Genomic DNA, 21653 nt, shown 5'->3' with positions numbered 1-21653 from the left:
ATTATGAGGGGCATGGACAGGATAAATAGACAAAGTCTTTTCCCTGGGGTCGGGGAGTCCAGAACGAGAAGGCAGAAGTTTCGGGTGAGAGGGGAAAGATATAAAAGAGACCTAAGGGGCAACGTTTTCACGCAGAGGGTGATACATGTATGGAATGAGCTGCCAGAGGATGTGGTGGAGGATGGTACAATTGCAACATTTAAGAGGCATTTGGATGGGTATAGAAATAGGAAGGGTTTGGAGGGATATGGGCCGGGTGCTGGCAGATGGGACTAGATTGGGTTGGGATATCTGGTCGGCATGGACGGGTTGGACCGAAGGGTCTGTTTCCATGCTGTACATCTCTATGACTCTGTGACTCTAATTAAAACTTTCTAGCCCAGGTAACACATGCTAACACTCCTCTGCACCATCTCTATACAATCACATTCATCTTATAATGCGAATTCTAGAAGTGAACACAATATTACCGCTGTGGTCAAAACAAAGTTTTTCCAGTTCCAGCATAACCTACTGACTCAAACTCTCTGTCTCCACGAATAAAGGGAAACATCTCAGATGCCTTCTTAACCACTTGATTTATCTTTTCTACTATTTTAAGGGAAAGATGGACATACACACCAAAGTCCTCTGAGGCTTGTTAGTCCCCAGGGTCCTACTACTCACCATGTCATCCCTTGAATTATTTATCCTCCCCAAGTGCTTTTGCATCTGACCAACTTGTCTACACCCTCCTGTAATCCAAGGTTATCCATCTGACTATTTACAAACTTACCAATTTTCATGTCATTCATGAACTTACTGATCAACCCTGCTACATTGAAGTTGAAATTATTTATATATACCACAACAGCCTGGGCCCAACACAGATCCCTTCAGAACTCTACTGAACCCTGTCTTCCAGTCACAAAATCATTCCTGTCCATCACTCTCTGCTTCTTGCCACTCAGAATATTCTGAATCCAATTTGCGAAATTTCCTTGGATCCTGTGGGCACTTAACCTTTACTATCAAACTCCCATGTGGGATCTTATCAAAAGCCTTGCTGAAATCCAAGTCAACCATGTCAAATGCATTATTGTCAACTACAAACTGGTCACCTTCTCAAAAGAATCAGTCAAGTTGGTCAGAGAGGACCTACTATCAACAGAACCATGCTGACTACTCTTGATTAATCTCTCCAAGTGCAGCCTAATTCTGTCTGTCAGAATTGCTTCCAATACTTTCCCCACTGCTGAGGTTTGACTGACTGGCCTGTAGTTTCCTGGTTTACCCCTTCCTTCCATCATGAACAATGGTACCACATTGGCTGTCCCCTAGTCTGGCAACTTACCTGCTGACAGAGAAGAGTTGAACATTTTTGCTAGTGCCCCTGCTGTTTCATCTCTAGTCTCACTCAACAGTCTGGGATAAATTTTATCCAACAGGTGGAAATTTGTTTACTTTAAAGCCTTCCAGACCAATTAGAACCTTCTCTCACCCAGTCTATGTTAATTTTTAAAATTGTATCACAATCCTTCTCCCTGATTTCTATACTCAGATCATCCCTCTCATTGCAGGCAGGGACACAAAATCTCATCAACGCCCTCCGGCTTCACAGACAAATTCCCAGTGTAGTCCTTCACGGGCTCTTCTTTTTCCCTAGTTATTCTTTAAATTTTAATCTACTTGTGAAATGATTGAAGATTTTCGTTTATTTTTCTTGCTGTTATCCTTCCATGCACCCCCCCCCCCACTCCCATGCTCTTCTCATTTCCTTTAATCACTTCCCTTTTGCATGTTCTTTCCTCTGCTAAAGGCTTCAATTGTATTCAGCCCTCAGTATCTGCCACACGTCTCCCTTTTTCTCTTTGTGCAGTTCTGCATATCTCTCAACGCCCAGGGTCCAACCCGATTTGTTGATCATTATTGGAACATGTTTGGCCTGTACTCTCCCCCTATTCCCTTCTTAAATGTGCCCCATATCTCTGACAAGGATTTACCCAAAAGTGTTTTCACCCAGTCTACCATGGGAAAATCTTATCTGTCCTTACTAAAATTCGCCTTTTCCCCAGTTTAGAACATCATTTCTCCATAACAATCTTGAAAGTAATGGAATTATGATCACTGTCTGCAAAATATTTAACAACTAATATTTCAATTAATTCACTACCTACAGTTAAAATCAAAATTTCAATTTTTTTACAGGACTTTCTATTCACTTAAAAAATAATCTCCTGGATGTAATTTAAAAATCAAGTCCCTCTAAACCATTCATACTTTAACCACTCTTGTTAATGCTGGGGAAGTTGAAATCCCCCACTATCACTACTTCTGGGTGGCTAGATGTGAGATTTGAACATGACTACACTTTAGATTCTCAATTCAAAGGTATGCTTAGACAATATTAACTCATGGGCTTCTTGTAGAGCTAGAGGTTTTTTTTTGTTTTAGTGTTTTAAACAGGTTTTAAGAACACAATATGAAGCTTGCTCAATGTACTTGAAAATGGGAAAGCCCTGAATTGGATGTGATTATTTACATCTTAAATATAAACTGGATGTGATTATTTACATCTCAAATATAAACACAATGTTTAAAACCACCACCCTCGGACAGAATCGTTTCTGAAATTCGGACTGTTTAAATAATTGATACAAGTTGCTACTTCGAGCATGTCAGGGGAAATCTAACTGAAGTTTAAGGGGACAAATAAATGTAAGTTTTTTTTAATTTTAATTTAAAACAAGAGTCAATTGAAACCAACTCTGAAAGGAATTTTTTTTTAAATGGCAAAGATTGCTGCGAAGAAACGAACTGAACACAAACAAAATCTGCCAACCCAACACAGGCATTGTTAGAAAATAGGGGATACCCTTTTAGGACAGAGATGAGGAGAATTTTAGCTGATTCAGAGGATCGCTGGGATTCAGAACACTGCCACAGGAGCTGGCACAGTCAGTGAGTATTTTTAAAGTAGAATGGATTAATTCTCTTGCATAACAAGAATCTAAGTTTGTAGGGGCGGATGGGAATTCAAAACATAAACAAAATAGGCAATCTAAGAGATATCCCATTGAATGGCGGTGTAGGTTTGAAGAGCTGAATGGTTTACCTCTGCTCCTAATTTGTATATTTGTATCTGTATGCCTATGTCGCCCATACCATGGGTACATTTGTGTACATGTGCGTATCTAAATGTGCGCACATGTCAGTGTCTGCGTGGGTGTCTTTCTGAAACCTGTGCAGCAATCTCTATATTCTGCATTTCCTTCCATTATCAATCAACAGATTACAGCTATAAGAGACGAAATGTGAAGTAGAAACAGTCAATGAACATCCAGAACAATTCTTGAAGGGACAACGACATAAGGCTGGTTCAGAATGCTGCAGAGTGATGAGGGTACATACCAACCGGATTCCTGTCAGTGCATTCTCCTCCTGTCAATGCTGTCGGCTGCCGCAAAATGCCCAGTGAAAACGACTCCAACAGGAAGACTTTGATCTGGTCACCAACCTGGACAAATGCAGGCAAAAGATGTTTGAAGGTAACAAATTGAGTATGTTCTGTCATTAGACTCTTCAATGCAGTATCACAAAACCTCAGAATGCAGGCACCATGGAATGTTACCTTTATACAAGAGGTATGGGATAACATCTCAAACAGGTTCGTAAAACATCTCTGTACAATCCTGAATGGTTTTCACAGGTTGGACACCTGCTTCTCTCATGAGGGAATATCCATGAAAGATGGAGAAACTTTTTCTCACAGAGGGTCATCCTTCTTTGGAATTCATGAAACCAGAAAGCAAGTGGAGACTGGGAAAACACTACAGGCTGAATTGGATAAGTTTTTGGTCAAGAAGGGCATCAAGGATTATGGAGGCAGAGGGCACTTTGGAGAATGGCGTTAAAACCACAGTCAGATCAGTCCTGACCTTATTGAAGAGCCGAGCAGGCTCAAGGGGCCATGGGACTCATTCTTGCTCCTGTTACTTATGTTCTCACACTGCTGTACATGACATGTGCACTCTTCCTTTAATCAAAATTTTGCTAACTGAACTCCACGAGTGGATAACCTTTGCTTCATACTCTCTCCTCAATGCTGCCTCAATGCTGTCTTTCTGGTTGAGGCATGAAACCGAGGCAGTAGTTGCTTTCTCACTTTGATACAATAGATTCTGGTGCTGATATTGGAAGAACAGTGAAGACAAGTTTGCAGTTTGATTAGTACTAGGGTTAAGCTACCCATGTCGCTGCATCTGCCCGCACATTCAGTTTAGAATAAAAAAAGACAGATGATCTCGTTGTTACTGCACGGTGTGATGGTGCTGTACCTCAAACGGTGCCCATTTATAATTGTGACTATATTTCAATAGGACTCACTAGCTTGAAACTCACACGGGGCACCCGAGGTTGTGAAAGGTTCTCTATAAAAGGGGGACTTATTTGCTTTCACAGCCCCGTCCAATGGGGTAAAAGGTTGGAATGATGCCGTCATTATGAGGGATTAGATGACTGCCCAAACCGGCAAATAGGCAAAAAGAATCCACCACCACTTCCAAAACTTCACCTTTCCCATCAATACAGACAGGGAGAGGAGCAGTAGACACGGGAAAGCCAATGGATCTAATCATGAGGGCATGGAGGAGCACCAAATGGTCTGCAGTGGAGTGTGATGACTGAAAGGTGAGCTGCCAGCAGAGTCAACTGTGTTACAGAGATTAAACTAGATAAAGTGTGGACCTGGAAAAAACACAGCAGATCAAGCAGCATCAGACAAGCAGGACCGTCAATCTTTTGAGTCTGGACCCTTCATCTGAAGGATCCCGACCTGAAACATTGACTCTCCTGCTCCTCTGACACTGCTTCACCTGCTGTGTTTTTTTTCAACTCCATGCATTATTGACTCTGACTTTCCAGCATGTCCAGTCCTCACTACCTCCAAGTTACAGAGATAAAAAACAGGCAGTCTTTGTTATGGCATAGACATGTATTCTGAAACTCACCTTGTGGTCAAACTATGTTTCTGATGTTATTTCATAAGCCCACAGGAAAAATAAGTGGATATCAAGGCTTTGAACAGTCTCATTTATCATCAGGCGAGGGAAAGGAAGAGCACATGTGACGAGAGGTAATTAATGGCTTTGACCATCCCAATATTGGCATGGAAGAAATGCTTGCTCATCCAGTTTTCAATGTTGAAGAAGGAACTGTCTGATGACAGAACATGTTCGATTTATTACCTTCACTCTCATCTTTTGCCTGACAACTTTGAGACAGAGGATGGTCAAAGGACTTGTTGGCTGCATACATGCATAAACCAATGTTCTGTCTTTAAATTTATTTTGTTCATGAGATTTGAGTGTCGCTGGCAAAGCCAGCAATTGTTGACTATGCCTATTCACCCTTGAAGTCCGTGTCTACTTAGGCCACTTCAAAGGGTAGTTAAGGATCAACCGTATATATTTTCTTGGATCAGGAATGAAGTGTAGGCCAGATCTGTGAAGGGTGGCAGACTTCCATCTCCAAAGGACATTCGTGAACTAATGAGTTCTTTTGACAATTAATACTAGTTTTACAGTACCTAATATGGATATTAAAGTTGTACAATTAATTGAGTCTAAATTCCACCAGCAGCCACAGTTGGATTGGATTCATGGTCTCAGAACATTAGCCTGAATCTCTAGATTATTACTCCAGTTAGATAACAAGATGAGAAAGCATGTGGTAAAGGGGAAAACAATGGCCAATGATAAACCTTTTCAGGACACTACAAGTAACTGCCCTAGGACCAGACATCCAGTTGGAGGACAACGGAAAGGTACGAGAGGAGGATAGTGTGCTTACAAACATCAAATAAAAACAAAGTCTGATGACAGATCAAGGCAGTGAGGAGGAACGGATTCCCTATGCCACAGTCATACAGGTGGACGTTTTATGATTTTGCCAAGAAGTTGTTCAAACACAGAAGAGGAAGTGCTGGAGGTCTTAGAAAACATAAAGGTAGATAAACCTCCAGGACCTGACCAAGTGTTTCCTAGGGAATTTAGGGAGGAAATTATGGGCCCCCCCAAGCAGAAATATCTGTATCATCCAGAAACACAGGTGAAATACCAGAGGACTGGAGGGTAGCTAATGTGGCATGCTTTAAGAAAGGTTATAAGGAGAAGTTTGGAAACTATTGACCTGTGAGTCTGACATTGGTGGTGGGTAAACTGTTGGAGGTGATTCTGAAAGATTGGATTTAGATGCATTTGGAGGGGCAATGGTTGATTGATGATAGTCAACATGGTTTTATAACATAGAACAATTCAGCACATTACAGGCCCTTCAGCCCTTGATGATGTGCTGACCTTTTATCTTAAAGTAAGATCAGACTCTCCAACATACTCCTCATTGTACTAACCTTCAAGTGCTATCCAAGACTCGCTTAAATGTCCTTGGTGTATCTGACTTACTACCACTGCTGGCAGCGCATTCCTCGCCCCATCACTCTCTGAGTAAAGAACCTATCTCTGACATCGCCCTGAAACCTTCTTCCAACCACCTTAAAATTATGCCATTGTGACAGACATTTCCACCATGGGAAAACATCTCTGACTATCCACTCTATCTATGCCTCTCAACATCTTATACACCTCTATCAAGTCATCTCTCATCCTTCTTCGCTACAATGAGCAAAGCCCGAGCTCCCTCAACATTTCTTTAGAAGACATGCTCTCCAGTCCAGGCAGCATTCTGGTAAATCTCCTCTGCATGCTCTCAAAAGCTTTCACATCTTTCCTATAATGAGACAACCAGAACTGAACGCAATATTTCAAGTGTGGTCTAACCAGGGCTCAGCATAACCTCGAGGCTCTTAAACTCAATTCCCTTGCTAATGAAGGCCAATACACCATACACCTTCTTAACAACCCCATCAATCTGGGTGGAAACTTTGAGGGATATATGAACATTGACCCCAAGACCCCTCTGTTCCTCCATACTGCCAAGAATCCTGCCTTTAACCTTGTACTCTGCATTCAAATTCAACCTTCCAAAGTGAATCACTTCACACTTTTCCAGGTTGAACTCTATTTGCCACTTATCAACGCAGTTCTGCATCCTGTCAATGCCTCGTTGCAACCTACAACAGCCCTCCACACTATCCACCACTCCGTCAACATTCGTGTCATCTGCAAACTTACTAATCCACTCTTCCACTTCCTCATCCAAATCATTCATAAAAATCACAAAGAACAGAGGTCCCAGAATCGATCCCTACGGAACACCACTGATCACCAAACTCCAGGCCGAACACTTTCTACCTATCACTACTCACTGTCTTCTATTGGCCAGCCAATCCTGTATCCACCCAAACAGGCTTCCTTACTTTCTGAATGAGCCTACCATGGGGAACCTTATCAAACACCTTGCTAAAATCCATGTACACCATCTCCACTGCTCGACCTTCATCAATTTGTTTTTTCAAATCCTCAAAGAATTCAACAAGGTTTGTGAGGCATGATCTGCCCCTCACAAAGCCACGTTGACTGTCTGATCAATCTATGGTTTTCCAGATTTGGAGATGCCAGTGTTGGACTGGGGTGTACAAAGTTAAAATCACAACACCTGGTTTTAGTCCAACAGGTTTATTTGGAATCACTAGCTTTTGGAGCACTGTTCTTTCATCAAGTGGTTGTGAAGTATAAGATCATAAGACATTGAATTTAAAGCAAATGTTTACAGTGTGATGTAACTGAAATTTATAGAGAAAGACCTGGATTGTTTGTGAAGTCTCTCATCTTTTAGAATGACCACGTTGGTTTCAGTTCTTTCACACGTAAATCCCAGAACTTTTTTAAAGTTCCACTTATCAGCCTAGTTCAGTGTAGATTACAGATTACATTACAGTGTGGAAACAGGCCCTTCGGCCCAACAAGTCCACCGCCGAAGCGCAACCCACCCATACCCCTACATTTACCCGTACCTAACACTACGGGCAATTTAGCATGGCCAATTCACCTGACCCTGCACATCTTTGGACTGTGGGAGGAAACCGGAGCACCCGGAGGAAACCCACGCAGACACGGGGAGAACGTGCAAACTCCACACAGTCAGTCGCCTAAGGCGGGAATTGAACCCGGGTCTCTGGCGCTGTGAGGCAGCAGTGCTAACCACTACTACCAATAGTGGGGACACCTCCCACCATGTATGTGGCAGGTATTCACGTGACTCGGCCAACATTGTCTATCTCATACGCTACAGATAAGGATGCCCTGAGGCACGGTACATTGGGGAGACCGAGCAGAGGCTCTGGCAATGGATGAATGGACACCACACAACAATCAACAGACAGGAGTGTTGCCTCCCAGTCAGTGAACACTTCAGTGGTCTGGGACATTTGACCTCGGAACTTCAGGTGACTATCCTCCAAGGCGGACTTCGGAATTCGGGATAGGCAACAATGCAAAGTAGCCGAGCCAAGTTTGGTACCCATGGGAATGGCCTCAGCTGGGACCTTGCGTTCATGTTACACTACAGGTGATCCCACTGCACGACACACACAGACACATAGACACATTCCTACAGATACATACACTCACACAGACCCTCTCATACGCTCACACATCTACTCTCACACTCACAACCACACATGCACCCTCTCACAGACTTATACCCCTTTACACTCACCCACACATTCACACACTCTCTCACAGATACTCATACACCACACACGTGCACATACACACAAGTTTGTGGGAGAATTTGTACCTGCAGAATTATATTTTATTTTGCTCAAAAACTGCATGAATCCATCTAAGATTCCGTAAATCCCTTGTTTAGAAATAGAATAAGTCTGAACATTGCGGAACAGACAGCCTCACACAGGGCACCTCACACCTTCAATGCATTATCTGGGTCGACATGGCACCTATCGTTAAAGTTCACTTGAGAACGTAACTTTAAAAAAGTTCTGGGATTTACTTATGAAAGAACTGAAACCAACATGGACATTCCAAAAGATTCAGGTTATAGTCCAACAGGTTTAATTGGAAGCACTAACTTTCAGAGCACCATTCTTTCATCAGACCACAACCATCTGATAAAGGAGCGGTGCTCCGAAAGCTAGTGCTTCCAATTAAATCTGTTGGACTATAACCTGGTGTTGTTTGATTTTTAAACTTTGTACACCCCAGTCCAACACTGGCATCTCCAACTCATTCTAAAAGATGAGAGACTTATCAAACAATCCAGGTCGTTTTCAATATATAATTTCAGTTACATCACACTGTAAATATCTGTTTTTAATTCTGTGTCATACAATCATATTCTCCACAACCACCCCTGATAAAGGAGCAGCGCTCTGAAATGTAGTGCTTCCAAATAAACCCGTTGGACTATAACCTGTTGTGAGAGTTGTAACTATGGTTTTCCAAGTCATCATAAATCCTGCCTCTCAGAATCCTCTCCAATACTTTGTACCCACCACTGAAGTAAGACTGACTGGTCCTCAGTTCCTAGGATTATCCCTATTCCCTTTCTTGAACAAGGGAATAATATTTGCCACCCTCCAATCATCTGGCACTACTCCAGTGGACAGTGAGGACACAAAGATCATAGCCAAAGGCGCAGCAATCTCTTCCCTCGCTTCCTGTAGAAACTGAGGGTACATCCCACCTGGCCCAGGGGATTTATTGATCCTTGTTTTTTCAAAATTTTCAGCGCATCCTCCTTCCTAACATTAACCTGTTCTAGCATCACAGTCTGTTTCATGCTGTCCTCAGAAATGTGAAGGTCCCTCTCAGTAGTGAATACTGCAGCCAAGTATTTGTTAAGGACCTCCCCAACTTCCTCTGACTCCAGGCACAAGTTCCCTCCACTATCTCTGATCGGCCCTACCTTCACACTGGCCATCCTCTTGCTCCTCACGTAAATGTAGAACGCCTCAGGGTTTTCCTTCATACTACCTGCTGAAGCTTTATCATGTCCTCTTCTAGCTCTCTTAAGTCCATTATTCAGCTCCTTCCTAACTCTCTTGTAATCCTCGAAAGCCCTGTCTGATCCTTCCCTCAACCTTAAGTAAGCTTCCTTCTTTCTCTTGACTAGATGCTCCATAACCTGCCATCCCTTCCTTGCCTCAGTGGGACAAACCTGTCCAGCACTATCAGCACATGCTTCCTAAACAAGCCTCACATTTCTGTTGCACATTTCCCTGGGAATATCTGTTCCCTAACTTAGGCACCCCAGTTCCTGCCTGATAGCATTATAATTCCCCTCCCCCAATTAAATACTTTCCCATACCGTCTGCTCTTATCCCTCTCCCTGAGTACAGTAAAGGTCACGGAGTTGTGATCACTATCACCAAAATGCTTGCCCGAGACATCTGATACCTGGCATGGTTCATTGCCAAGCAGCAAACCCAATACGGCCTCCCCTCTACTCGGCCTATTGTGTCAGGAACCCTTCCTGGACACACCTGACAAAAATAGTTCCATATTTGAACTAAGTAGGTTACAATCAATAATAGGAAAGTTAAAGTCACCCATGACAATAAACCTGTTACTTCTACACATTTCCAAAATCTGCCTCCCTATCTGCTCCTCAGTGTGTCTGTTGCTTTTGGGGGGGGGGTGGGGGCTGTCAAAAACTCACAATAAAGTGACTGCTCCTTTCTGGTTTCTGACTTCCACCTACACTGACGCTGTAGATAAACCCTCCTCGATGATCTCCCTTTCTGCAGCTGTGATATTATCCCTGATTAGCAATTCCACTCCTCCACCTCTTTGAAACCACTAAACCCTGGAACATCCAATACCCATTCCTACCCCAGTGATATCCAAGTCTCCGTAATGGCCACAACATCATAGTTCCAAGTACTGATCCATGTTCTGAGTTCACCACTCTTATTTCTGATACTTCAACCCATCACACTGACTGGCACCTTTATCCTGTCAAGTGCCTATCCCTCCTCACTACTCTCTGCACACTGTGTCTGGTGGTTCACTACCAAATCTATCATGTCACCATCCCCCTGCCAATCTAGTTTAAACCTTCCCTAAGAGCTGCAGCAAACATCCCACCCAGGATATTGGTGCCCCTCCAGTTCGAGTGCAACTTGCCTTTCTTGTACAGCTCCCACCTTCCCCAGAAGATATCCCAGTGATCCACATATCTGAAGCCCTTCATCCTACACCAGTCCTGCAGCCACGTGTTCACCTGCACTCGCTCTCTATTGAGCATCACTAGCACATGGCACTGGTAGCAATCCTGAGATTGCTGCACTGCTCATTCTACCTTCTAGCTTCCAACCTATGAGGAAAATCATGTCTCACAAACTTGATTGAGATTTTTAATGAAGTAAGCAAAAAGATACTGATGTGGGCTGAGCAGTAGACATATAGGAGTTGGAACATCATATTGAGATTGTACAGGACAGTGGTGAGGCCTCTTCTAGAATACTGTGTGCAGTTCGGGTTGCTCTGTTCTAGGAAGGATATTATTAAACTGGAGAGGGTTCAGAAAATATTTACCAGGATATTACTGGGAATGGAGGGTTTGAGATATAAAAATAGACTGGAAAGACTGGGACTCTTTTCAGTGGAGTGTAAAAGGTTGAGGGGTGACCTTATTGAGGTTTATAAAATCACGAGTGGCATAAATAAGGTGAATGACAATGGGTTTTTTTCCCCTAAAGTGGAGTTGTTCAAAACTACGGGGTATATGTTTAAGGTGGGAGGAGAAAGATTTATAGAGGACATGAGAGACAAATTCTTTTTGACACAGACAGTGGTTCATGTGTGGAATGAACTACCAAAGTGGTGGATGTGGATACAATTACAACATTTAAAAGACATTGAGGTAAGTTCAGGAATATGAAAGGTTTGGAGGGATATGAGCCAAATGCAGACAGATGGGGCTATTCAATTTGGTCAGTGTGGACCAGTTGGACGAAAGGGTCTGTTTCTATGCTGTATGATGCCATGACTCTAATTTTTTATTGTGACAGCTGAAATAAGTGGAGGTCATGGTCAAGATTAGCATTGCAGCACCACAAAGTGAGACAACAGAAAAACTTGTCAATTGTATGTATTGGGGGGGGGGGGGGGGGGTGGGAGGAGGAGATGTGGAATCGATGACCTTCAAAAATGTTCACTCACTGGGATCAGCAAAGGGAGGAAAGCTGCAGAGACAGATAATCAGCCTCACTTCCAGTGTCCAAACACTCTTTGCACTTACTGTTGGAGGTGAGAAAAGAGAAAAGAAGGGAAAGAGTTTAAGAAGATAGTTTGCTGCAATGAAAGCGGCTGGGGGTATCCTTGTGCTGCAGGATGATGCTGCAATCATGAGCAGTTTTCCTAAACCAGCCCTAACGTGGTCCAGTCTGATCCTGTAACACCTGATCCCAATGTCCAGCCGATCCATTTCAGCTTGTATCTCGTGGACATGAGGAAGAGAATTGGAGTGGCTTATTAGGCTGATTCACCAGGGGAAAAGGAAATATTGATTTTGATAGGGTGCCCTTGTTGGGGGTGGCTACATTGATAGGTAGCTACAGAAACACAACTGGTGGATGTTTAAAAGTGGATAATTACAAAATTAAAAATACTATAGAACATCGAACTGTACAGCACAGGAACGGGCCCGTCAGTCCACGATGTTGTGCCAAACATGACGCCAAACTAACCTAACCTCTTCTGCCTGCTCTTAGTGCATATCCCTCCATTTCTTGCACATTCACTTGCTTATCTAAAAGTGCCTGACACATATCCTATTGTATCTACCTCCACCATTATCTCTGGCATCGCATTCCAGACTCCTACTATTCTCTGTGTAAAAAAACTTGCCCCGCATATCTCCTTTGAACTTTCCCTTTACCAATTTAAAAGCATACCCCTAGTTTTAGATATTTCAACTTTGACCGTTAGCCCCATCTATGCATCTCATAATTTTATGGACATCTATCAAGTCTCCCCTCAGTTTCCGCTGTGCCAGAGACAACATCCTGAGGCTTTCCAGCCCCTCCTTATAGATCATACCCTCTAATCCAGGCAGCATCCTGGTAAACCTCGTTTGCATCTACTTCAAAACCTCCACATCATTCCTGTGAAGTGGCAGCCAGAAGCGAAAACAAGTGTCACCTAACCAAACCTTTTGTCCAAAATGTCGATTTTCCTGATCCTCACATGCTGCCTGGCCTGCTGCGTTCTTCCAGCACCACACTCTTGAACCTGACCTGTGTACTCAATTCCCTGACAAATAAAGGCAAGCTCTATGCCTTCTTTACCACCGTATCTACTTGCTCCACTTTTAGAGAGTTATGGACTTGAACGCCAAGACCCCTCTGTACATCAGTGCTAAAAATCATACACACCGGGTTATAGTCCAACAGTTTATTTGGAAGTACAAGCTTTTGGAGCATTGCTCCTTAGTTAGGTTCTTAGTGGGGCAGAATCATAGGATGCAGAATTTATAGTAAAAGATCGAAGTGTCACACAACTGATGGGATGTATTGAACAAACCTAGATTGCTGATAAGTCTTTAATCACCGAGAATGGAATTGCAGGTTTCAGTTCATTAACATATAAATCCCAGAACTTCTTTCAAGTTACATTCCTGACATAACTTATTGTTTTATTACAAAAGTGACGTCTCACCTCAGACAACGCATTAAAAGTGTGAAGTTAAGAGTCTGTCTGTATCTCAAACTTGAGTCAATCTGGTTCTATTTCCAAAATACGAATTGATAAAATGTCACATGGACTGACTGCCTACAGAGTGTGTGCTTTTTGAACAGATGCAAGTTTATCCCTTTGGGGTATGTATGGAGAGGGAGAGAGTGTGTGAGTGTGCTTGTGTGCATGCTTAATAGAGCGTCTGCACAAGTGTGACAGAGTATATGCCTGTGAGAGGGTGTGCATGTGAGTGTAAGTCGTGTGTGTGCGTGCGTGGTCATGTCACCTGTAGTGTGACATGAACCCAAGATCCTGATTAAGGCCAATTTCGTGGGTACTGAACTTGGCTATCAACCTTTGCTCAGCAGCTCTGCAATGTTACATATCCCAGAGTCAGCCTTGGAGGACGGTCAACAGAATCCTGCCCCATTAGCTACCTGAAGGAGCAGCATTCCAAATCCTTGTACTTCCAAATAAACTGTTGGACCATAACCTGGTGTTATGTGACTTTTAACTTTATCCACCCCATTCCAACACCGGCACCTCCACATCAGTGTCCTGTATACTGTATACTTTTCCTTAATATTTGATCTCCCAAAGTGCAACACCTCAGACTTACCTGGATTAAACTCTATCTGCCATTTCTCTACCCATGGCTGCAACCGATCTATATCCCACTATATCCTTTGACAACCTTGTATACTGTACACAACTCGACCGATCTTTGTATCATCTGCAAACTTACTGGCCCACCCATCTACGTATTCATCGAAGTCATTTATATGTTTCACAAACGGAAGAGGCTCTAGTACGGATCCCTGCAGAACATGGACCTCCAGCCAATTCTGAATCCACGCAGCCAAGTCACCATGGATTCCATGCATCGTAATCTTCTGGATGGGCCTTCCATGAAGAACCTTGTCAAGAGCCTTACTAAAATCCATTCAGACAACATCCACTGCTTTAGCCTATTTGATTTTTACAAGGAGGTGACGAAGGTGATCAATCAAGTTAGTTAAGACATGATCAGCCCTGCACAAAGCTACTATGCAAATACTTTTCCAAATATGAGTAAATCCTTTCTCTCCAATAGCTTCCTATCCACTGATGTGAGACTCAGCAGTCCAACATTTTGTGGATTTTCCCTATTTCTCTGCTTGAATAGTAGAACAACATTAGCTACTCGCCAGTGCTCTGAAACCTCTCCAATGGTAAGTGACGATAAAAAGAGCTTGGTCAAGGCCCCAACAATCTCCTCTCTTGTTTCTCTCAATAACCTGGGGTAGATACCACCTTAATACTCTTAAAGTGACCCAACACCAGTTCTTCCATTATCTCAAGATGCCCTAGTGTATTAGCACGCTTCATACAAATCTCCATGAAAACATCTTCCCAACATCTCGGTTTCTTCATTAATGTATAAAGTGGAAAGTTGTGGCCCCAACACTGAGCCTTGCAGAACACCACTTGTCACCTGATACTATCCTGAGAACAGTGGTTTTACCTTCTCTCTAGTTATCCACTTGTTTTTAATGTATAGTAAATCATTAAACATTCATTACGCAAATCGAAGCAGATTTTTTTTTTGGGCAGCCGGAATATATCAGATTGTGAAGGGAATGGACCCAGGGGCACAAAGCAACACGGAAGAGATATCAGAGGTGGTCTAATCAGTAATTGTGCGTTGTGAAGCCACATGTGATGGTAAGATCTACGTGGTGGCTGTGAATATAGCCTAAAAGCAGATTCATGGGTGACTTTCACTATAAAACTAGATAATACTTGAAGCAAAATATTCTGGAGTACAATTAAAAAGGGTAGGAAGTGGGATCAAGTTCACACCTCTATCAAAGGGTTACCACAGCCTCGTGTGAGAGAACTTCAAAAACTTTTTTCTCCACATGGCCACAGGACGTCATCTCATGGTCTATGTGACAAGACACCAGTAAATATGGACAGGCAGAGGGATGTGGGAACACTAAGTACACAACTCATTCAGATCAAAACTAAGTTGGAAGTCTATCGCAAAGTTTGCAGAGCTGCAGAACAAAGTATGGAAGTCAGGCTTCCACCAGGAAAGACAAAGGGAATAGGCAGAGAGAGCAGGAATCTACTGTGGCCATTCCCCTCTAATACACTGCCCGTTTTGGATACTCCTTGGGAGGGGGAAGGGTGCGGTGGTACTACGAGTTGTTCTCAGGCACAACGGGAAAGAGTAAATATAAACAGGGCCTTAGTGACAGGAGACTCAATAGTTAGGGGAAGATTCTGCGACCATAACAGGGAATCCAGGATGGTATGTTGCCTCCCGAGTGCCAGGATCCAGGATGTCCCGGAGCAGCTGCAGAATGTTCTCAAGGTGTGGACTGATTAGAGAGCTAGGAAACAAGTTAAAAACCAGAAACTCAATGATGGTAATTTCTGGGTTACTTTCAGTGCCACGTGCTAGTGAGGGAAAGAACAGGAGGTTATGGCAGATGAATGCATGGCTAAAGAATTGGTGCAGGTGGCAGAGATTTAGTTTTTAGTTCATCGAGATCTTTTCTGGGGCAGAGGTGACCTGTTCAAGAGGGACGGGTTGCACTTGAACTGGAGGCAGACTAATATCTTGGTAGCCAGGTTTGCTGATGTTACAAGAGAGAGTTTAAAATTGATTGGCGGGGGGTGGGATCGACAACAGCAGGGGGGCAAGCGCAAGGCTGGAAAGAGATACAGTAATCAAAAATAGTAAGTTGAAGAGACAGGTCAGGCTGGAACATAACATGGAGCATGGAATGCCCCGTTGGATTGAATTATATTTATTTTAGTGCAAGAGGACTGGCAGATAAGGCCGATGAACCCAGGTTGTGGATAGGTATGTGGGACTAGGATATTATAGCCATTACAGAAACGTGGCAAAGCGAGGGACAGGATTGCCAGCTTAATGTGTCAGGGTATAGGTGTTTTAGATGGAAGAAAGCAGGGAGTGGGAGCTGCATTTTGATTCAGGCGAGTGTCACAGCGGTAGTCAGAGAGGAAATACATGACGGATCACCCACTGAGGTTTTGTGGATAGAGCTCAGAAACAAGAAGGGGATGGGGACATTATTGGTGTTGTACTATAGGCCCCTAGATTAATCAATTGGAAATTAGAGGAACAAATATGCAGGAAGAATGGGGAGACATGCAGGAGCAACTGTGTTGTCTTAACAGGGGATTCTAACTCTCCAAACATAAATGGGACTGCAAAAGTGTTAAAGGGTTAGATGGGGTTGAATTTGTTAAGTGCGTTCAGGGAAGTTTTCTCAAGTAGTAATGTGAGGGCACTACTCTCAGGAAACTGAGATGACACTGGGGGAGCACTCTGTGACCAGTGACCATAGTTCTATTAATTTTAAAACTGTTATGGAGAGGGATAAAACTGGTCCACAGGTTCAAGTTCCAAATTGGGGAAAAGTGAATTTTGATGGAATTAGAGCATGCAAGGGTTGATTGGGGCAGTTTGATTGCAGGCGAAGGGACCTCTGGCAAATAGAACATAGAACATTACAGCACAGTACAGGCCCTTCAACCCTCGATGTTGCGCTGTTCTATGGAACCAATCTGAAGCCGATCTATCCAATACTATTCCATTTTCATCCATATGTTTCTGCAATGACCATTTATATGTCCTTAAAGTTAGTGAGTCTACTACTGTTGCAGGCAGTGTGTTCCATGCTCCTACTACCCTCAGAGTAAAGAAACTACCTCTGACATCTGTCCTATATCTATCACCTGTCAATTTAAAGCTATGTCCCTGAATGCTATCCATCACCATCTAAGAAAAAGGCTCCCACTGTCCACCCTACCTAACCCTCTGATTATCTTATATGATACTACTCTCGAACGAAGACAGCCTCAAGTCCCTCAGCCTTTCCTCATAAGTCCTTCCCTCCATACCAGGCGACATCCTAGTAAATCTCCTCTGCACCCTTTCCAATGTTTCCACATCCTTCCTATAATGCAGTCACCAGAACTGTACACAATACTCCAAGTGTGGCCGCACCAAAGTTTTGTACAGCTGCAGCATAACTTTATGGCCCCGAAACTTAATCCCTCTACCAAGAAAAGCTAACACACTGGTTGCCTTCTTAACTACCCTATCGACCTGGGTGGCAACTTTCAGGGATCTATGCACATGGACACCAAGATCTCTCTGCTCATCCACTCTACCAAGAATCTTACCATTAGCCCAGTATTTTCTATTTCTGTTGCTCCTTCCAAAGTGAATCACCTCACACTTTTGCACATTAATCTCCATTTGCCACCGCTCAGCTCAGTTCTGCAGCTTATCTATGTCCCCCTGCAACCTGCAACATCCTTCAGCACTACCCACAATTCCACCAACCGTAATGTCATCTGCAACCATCCTTCTAAGCCCTCATCTAAATCACTTATAAAAATGACAAACAGCAGTGATCCCAAAACAGATCCTTGCGGTACGCTACTAGCAACTAAACTCCAGAACGAAATTTCCCATCAACCATCACCCTCTGTCTTCTTTCAGCTCACCAATATATGATCCAAACCACTAAATCACCCTCAATGCCATGCGCCCATATTTTGTGCAACAGCCTACCGTAGGGAACTTCAGCAAACACCTTTCTCAAATCCATATACACATCAACCGCTTTAACCTCGTTCACCTGTTTGGTCACCATCTCAAACAAATCAATAAGGTTTGTGGGGCACGACCTACCCTTCAAAACACCGTGCTGACTATCCCTCATCAACTTATTCCTCTCTCTAGATGGTTATAAATCCTATTTCTTATAACCTTTTCTAACACTTTACCCACAACTGAAGTAAAGCTCACTAGTCTATAATTACCAGGGTTGTCTCTACTCCCCTTCTTGAATAAGAGGACAACATTTGCTATCCTTCAGTCTTCTGGTATTATTCCTGTGGACAATGATAACATAAAGATAAAAGCCAAAGGCACTGCAATCTCCTCCCTAGCTTCCCAGGAAGCCAAGGATAAATCTCATCCAGCCCAGGAATTTATGTAATTTCACACTTTCCAGAATTACTAACATCTCCTTCTTGTGCACCTCAATTCCATCTGGTCTAGTAGCCCATATCACAGTATTCTCCTTGACAACATTGTCTTTTTCCAGTGAGAATACTGATGAAAAATATTCATTTAGCGCTTCCCCTACCTCCTCAGACTCCATGCACAACTTCCCACTACTATCCTCAATTGGCACTAAACATTCTCTAGTCATTCTTTTATTCCTGATATATCTATAGAAAGCTTTAGGGTTTTCCTTGATACTATGTGCCAACGACTTCTCATGACCCCTCCTGGCTCTTCTTAGATCTCTCTTTAGGTCTTTCCTGGCTAACTGTAACTCTCAAGTGCCCTAACTGAGCCTTCAAGTTTCATCCTAACATAAGCCTTCTCTTTCCTCTTGACAAGACATTCAAGTTCTTTCATAAGGCTTAGCTCCCTCGCTTGACCACTTCCTTCCTGCCTGACAGGTAGATACTTATCAAGGGCATGCAGTAGCTGTTCCTTGAATAATCTCCACATTTCAATTGTGCCCATCCTCTGCAGTTTCCTTCCCCATCCTATGCATCCTAAATCTTGCCTAATCACATCATAATTGGCTTTCCTTCAGTCTTACCTGCAGTATTTAGCTATCCCTTTCCAACGCTAAAGTAAACATAACCAAATTGTGGTCACTATCACAAAAGTGCTCACCTACTTCCAAATCTAACACCTGGCTGAGTTCATTACCCAATATCAAATCCAATACGGCCTCGCCCCTTGTTGGTTTGTCTGCATGCTGTGTCAGGAAACCATCTTGCACACATTGGACAAAAACTGAGCCATCTAAAGTACTTGAACTGTAGTATTTCCAGTCAATATTTCAAAAGTTAAAGCCCGCCATAACTAACTACCCAGTTATTCTCGCTCCTATCCAGAATTATCTTTGATCTCCTTTCCTCTATATCTCGAACTATTTGGAGGTCTGTAGAAAACTCCCACCAGAATGACCTCTTCTTTCCTGTTTCTAACCTCAGCAGACAAGCGGGAGGCATTTTAAAGTGAGATGGCTAGATTTCAAGGCCTAAATGTTCCTGTGAGGCTGAATTGCAAGGTTGGCAGGAATAAGAAACTCTGGATGACAAAGGAGCAATGACTCAGGAACAGGCTATTTGGATCTCAGGAATCCCAGGGAGGTATATAGGTGTTACAGGAGTTTTGAGAAGATTTGTAGCTCAGGTTGAGGTTTTGGATGGAGGTTTGCTGCAATGTTTATTTCCAGATGTTTTGTTACTCAACTAGGTAACATCTTCAGTGGGCCTCATACTGAGAATTCCGGCTTTCTATTTACATTTTTGGGTTTCTTTGGGTTGGTGATATTATTTCCTGTGGTAAAGTCACTTCTGGTTCCTTTTCTCAGGGGGTGGTAGATGGGGTCTAACTCGATGTGTTTGTTGATAGCGTTCCGGTTGGAGTGTCATGCTTCTAGGAATTCTCATGCATGTCTTTGTTTGGCTTGTCCTGTTACAAGGGTTTACTGAAGAAGGAAGTCAGGAGGGTGAAAAGGGGTACAAGATAGCCTTAGGTGAGAAGATCAGGGCGAATCCAAAAATATTCTTTAAGAATATTAAAGGAAAAAGAATAATGAGAAAATAAGACCTCTCAAGGACCAAAGCAGACATGTATGCATGGAACCACAGGAGATGGGCGAAGTCCTCAGTGAATACTTTGCCTCTGTGCTTACCGTGGAGAAAGACATAAAGACCTGGGAACTTGGAGAAGTCTGTGGCGATATATTGGGGACAGTCCATATCATGGTAGAGGTGATTTTGGACATATTAGAATGTATGAAGGCTGATAAATCTCCTGGTCCTGACCAGGTATATCCAAGGACCCTACAAGAGGCTAGAAAAAAAATTGTAGGGGTTCTAGTTGATATTTCTGCATCATCATTAGCCATGGGTGAGGTCCCAGAAGACTGGAGGGTAGCGATTGTTGTGCCCTTATTCAAGAAGGGCTGCAAAGAAATGCCTTGGAACTATAAGCCAGTAAGCTTAACATCTGTGGCAGGTATTTTACTTGAGAAGATTCTGAAGGATAACACATGCATTTGGAAGGAGAGGGTTTGATTAGGAAGAGTCAGCAAGACTTTGTAGATGGGAGATTATGCCTGACAAATTTGATAAGAGTTCTTTGATAAAAGGATAGACCAGAGCTAACAGTTGAAGTTTTAAATTGGAGAAGGCTAATTTTGACAGTGTTAGGCAAGAACTTTCAAAAGCTGACTGGGGGCAGAATGTTCACAGGTAAAAGGTATGGCTGGAAAATGGGAAGCCTTCTGAAATGACATAACAAGAGTCCAGAGACAGTACATTCCTGCTCGGATGAAAGGAAAGGCTGGTAGGGACTGTTGGATGACAACAGAAATTGAGGGTTTGGTTAAGAAAACGAAGGAAGCATATGTCAGACATAGACAGGAGAGATCAAGTGAATCCTTAGAAGAGTATAAAGGCAGTAGGAGTATACTTAAGAGGGAAATCAGGAGGGCAAAAAGGGGTCATGAGATAGCTTTGGCAAACAGAATTAAGGAGAATCCAAAGGGTTTTTACAAATACATTAAGGACAAAAGGATAACTAGGGAGACAATAGGGTCCCTCAAGAATCAGCAAGGCGGCCTTTGTGTGGAACGGCAGGAGATACTATGTGAGTATTTTGCATCAGTGCTTACTGTGGAGGAGGACCTGGAAGATACAGAATGTGGGGAAATAGATGGTGACATCTTGAAAAATGCCCATATTACAAAGGAGGAAGTGCTGGATGTCTTGAAATGCATAAAGCTGGATAAATCCCCAGGACCTGATCAGGTGTACCTCGAACTCTATGGGAAGCTAGGGAAGTGATTGCTGGGCCCCTTGCTGAGATATTTGTATCATTGATAGTCACAGGTGAAGTGCCAGAAAACTGGAGGTTGGCTAAAGTGGTACCATTATTTAAGAAAGGTTGTAAGG

At 43.0% G+C, this 21653-nt stretch overlaps 1 protein-coding gene across 3 annotated transcripts in view; it reads right to left on the bottom strand.

Moving 5' to 3' along the window:
* Nucleotides 1-21653, bottom strand: part of LOC122544157 (tectonic-3-like) — an 85207-nt gene that overhangs the window by 46905 nt on the left and 16649 nt on the right. For all 3 annotated transcript variants that reach the window (XM_043683187.1, XM_043683188.1, XM_043683189.1), the window contains exon 6: nt 3391-3496. In XM_043683187.1, coding sequence (XP_043539122.1) covers nt 3391-3496 — 106 coding nt within the window. The remainder of the gene's footprint in view (nt 1-3390; nt 3497-21653) is intronic.

The sequence above is a fragment of the Chiloscyllium plagiosum genome, chromosome 47, assembly GCF_004010195.1.
Source record: "Chiloscyllium plagiosum isolate BGI_BamShark_2017 chromosome 47, ASM401019v2, whole genome shotgun sequence".
Lineage (NCBI taxonomy): Eukaryota > Metazoa > Chordata > Chondrichthyes > Orectolobiformes > Hemiscylliidae > Chiloscyllium > Chiloscyllium plagiosum.
This window is presented reverse-complemented; position numbering and strand designations above follow the sequence as displayed.